General features: G+C 42.9%; 1 protein-coding gene across 1 annotated transcript; it reads right to left on the bottom strand.

Moving 5' to 3' along the window:
- Positions 1-1,550: 1,550 nt before the first annotated feature.
- On the bottom strand, positions 1,551-1,889 carry LOC147524478 (uncharacterized). Its single transcript, XM_086575031.1, has one exon. The coding sequence runs from the start codon at positions 1,887-1,889 to the stop codon at positions 1,551-1,553; it is 339 nt and encodes a 112-aa protein (XP_086431157.1).
- Positions 1,890-2,373: the final 484 nt, after the last annotated feature.

The raw sequence follows: 2,373 nt of genomic DNA, 5'->3' as shown, positions 1-2,373 counted from the left end.
TCAATGGGGTTCTCACGATTTTGAATTGAGAACATACCTTTTAGATCTGGTTTAGATAACTCTGAGAATTCAAGCTTTATGAAATCCAAAATCAACCTCTTGATCTTCTGTTGTATTCCTTTAGAATAGATTGGACATTGTGTGGACAACGATCTACCAATCCCCTTCTTTCTCACAAACCTAGATCCAATTTTGGATCTATCTTTCCTTGCCTCTTTTTCTAATCCAGTGAATAGTGAATAGGTTAATTTCAGCCAGAGAGAAGAAGGATTCTATTTATAGGTTACAACAGGGATCATGAGGAGAAATTAGGGTTGGACCTCCCGGCGGGCTTGGGCTTCCCATGTTAAGCCCGCACCACCGCGGCCCAAATCCGTCAATAAATGACTTATTCCACTAAAGGCCATTGTTACACTACATACTAATCCCAAATTACGTGTCGGCGTTTATGGGCTCCATATTATATGCTCGTTGATCTCCCGTGTTTAAGATATCGAGATATGTCGTTGATTAAGTCAAGTTATTGACAACTACATTAATCAACTTCTTATGTCCTTGAGTAGTACCACTCAACCTCATTGTCATGTCGGAATAAATCCACCTGCAGGGTTTACATAACAATCTTTTTGAGCTCCTCAAGGGGACATCATCAGCCCGACTTCTTGCGGGACACGGATTCCTTCTATAATCAACAACACACCTTACATACAATGTCATTACCCAATCCATCGAGTTTGATGATTCACAAATGAATCTCACTCATTGATGATTTAAAGTAATATATAATGCATGTAAGTGCTCGTTATTATATCCGGATTAGGAGGACAAACATCCATAATAACAGAGGCGTTTGTTCTCTTTTATAGTCAGTATAAAAAGAAACAACCTCACTTGGTCTTGTTTAATACACACAAAGTGTACTAGTGTAATCATATAGTCAAGATAGACTAATACCAGATTATACTACAACCGTACCAATGGTTTGTCCAAATCCATTTAGGTTGTGAACGATTACTTATACTTTATAAGGTACTGATGATATGATCTTCTATCTGTTCCTCATTCTGTGTGCCCCTCACAAACTCTCTCATCATCCCTTTCTCTACCAGCCTCTGAACCAACCACTTTAATGCGTAACAATTATTAGTCTCGTGATTTTGTACCTGGTGATATGCGTAGTATGGCTTGTCTAGTATATCTATCGGTGTGCTCCGCGGTCCTTCATATCCCTGAAGGTTCTTAATCAAGGGCAAGATCTCACTCAGCGTCCTATTCAGCGGTGTCTGCTCCATCTCGCGGTATGGCTTTCTCTCCTTATTCTCCCTCTTGATCCCCTCCCGGCTTCTTTCAGACTGTGAGAAGTATCCGCGATACCCCCCACTCCCTTTCTCGGGCGTCTCCGTTCTCCGGTGTTCCATGCCTTTCTCTAAAGATAACATTGCCTTTCCTAACCTCTTGTAATCTTTCTGCATGGTGTCCTCATACCTTATATATTTCTCCACCCGTGGATACAGCTCATGCAAGGTTGCGATCTCATTTTAAGCCACGGACTAATGTACTCCTATTCCCGATCGCAGACCTCTTTCAAATGCTATTACCGCGGTTCTCTCATCCATGTTTTTAACCTTCAATGTCTCAGCTTTGAATATGCACAGATAGTCCTTAACTGACTCCGCAGATCTTTGCCTAACATTGAATAAAGCTGTGATGTCCACCACTCGCATTTTCTGATGTATGAAGTGGTCTATGAACGCCTGTTTCAACTCCTGGAAATTATTTATGCTTCTAGCTGGCAATATGTAGTACCAATCCGAAGCCCCTCCTTTAAGACTAGCTGAGAACATCATACACCGCAGCCCATCATACCAAGCCTCTTTCCAAAGAGGCATCTGCTATCGGAAATGGTGAATGTGATCCGCCGGGTCTCCTTTGCCATCATATCTCTCGAATCAGGGCTGATTGAAACGCTTCAGAACCTTTGAAGCCCAGATGGCATCCGCTAATGGATTACGGTTTAGACCGGCTACCACTTGGCTAGCCGCTCCTCCATGGGCTGCTGAAGATTTGCCTCCCTATCATTGTTTATCATCTCTTGAACTTGTTCCATTGTCAAGCCGGTCACCGGGTTTTCAATGAGATCCAACACACCTTCTTCATTGTCAGACTCCTTACTTACTTCCTCCCCTGCTTCTTCCTCTGCCATTTCTTTTTCTCTTCTCAGTTCGTTGCTCTCCTCTCTCAACCTCATAATCTCTTCTTGCATAAGTCGTGTCTCTTCTACTGTTGGCTCCTCTGCTTGATCTCCCTCTTCATCACTCATCACATCCGACGCCGGCTCCTGCAATACTACCCTTTTTGGTCTACCACCCCTCT

This window comes from Coptis chinensis, chromosome 1 (genome assembly GCF_015680905.1).
Source record: "Coptis chinensis isolate HL-2020 chromosome 1, ASM1568090v1, whole genome shotgun sequence".
NCBI lineage: Eukaryota > Viridiplantae > Streptophyta > Magnoliopsida > Ranunculales > Ranunculaceae > Coptis > Coptis chinensis.
The sequence above is the reverse complement of the archived record's forward strand: the minus strand, read 5'-3'. Positions and strand labels throughout refer to the sequence as shown.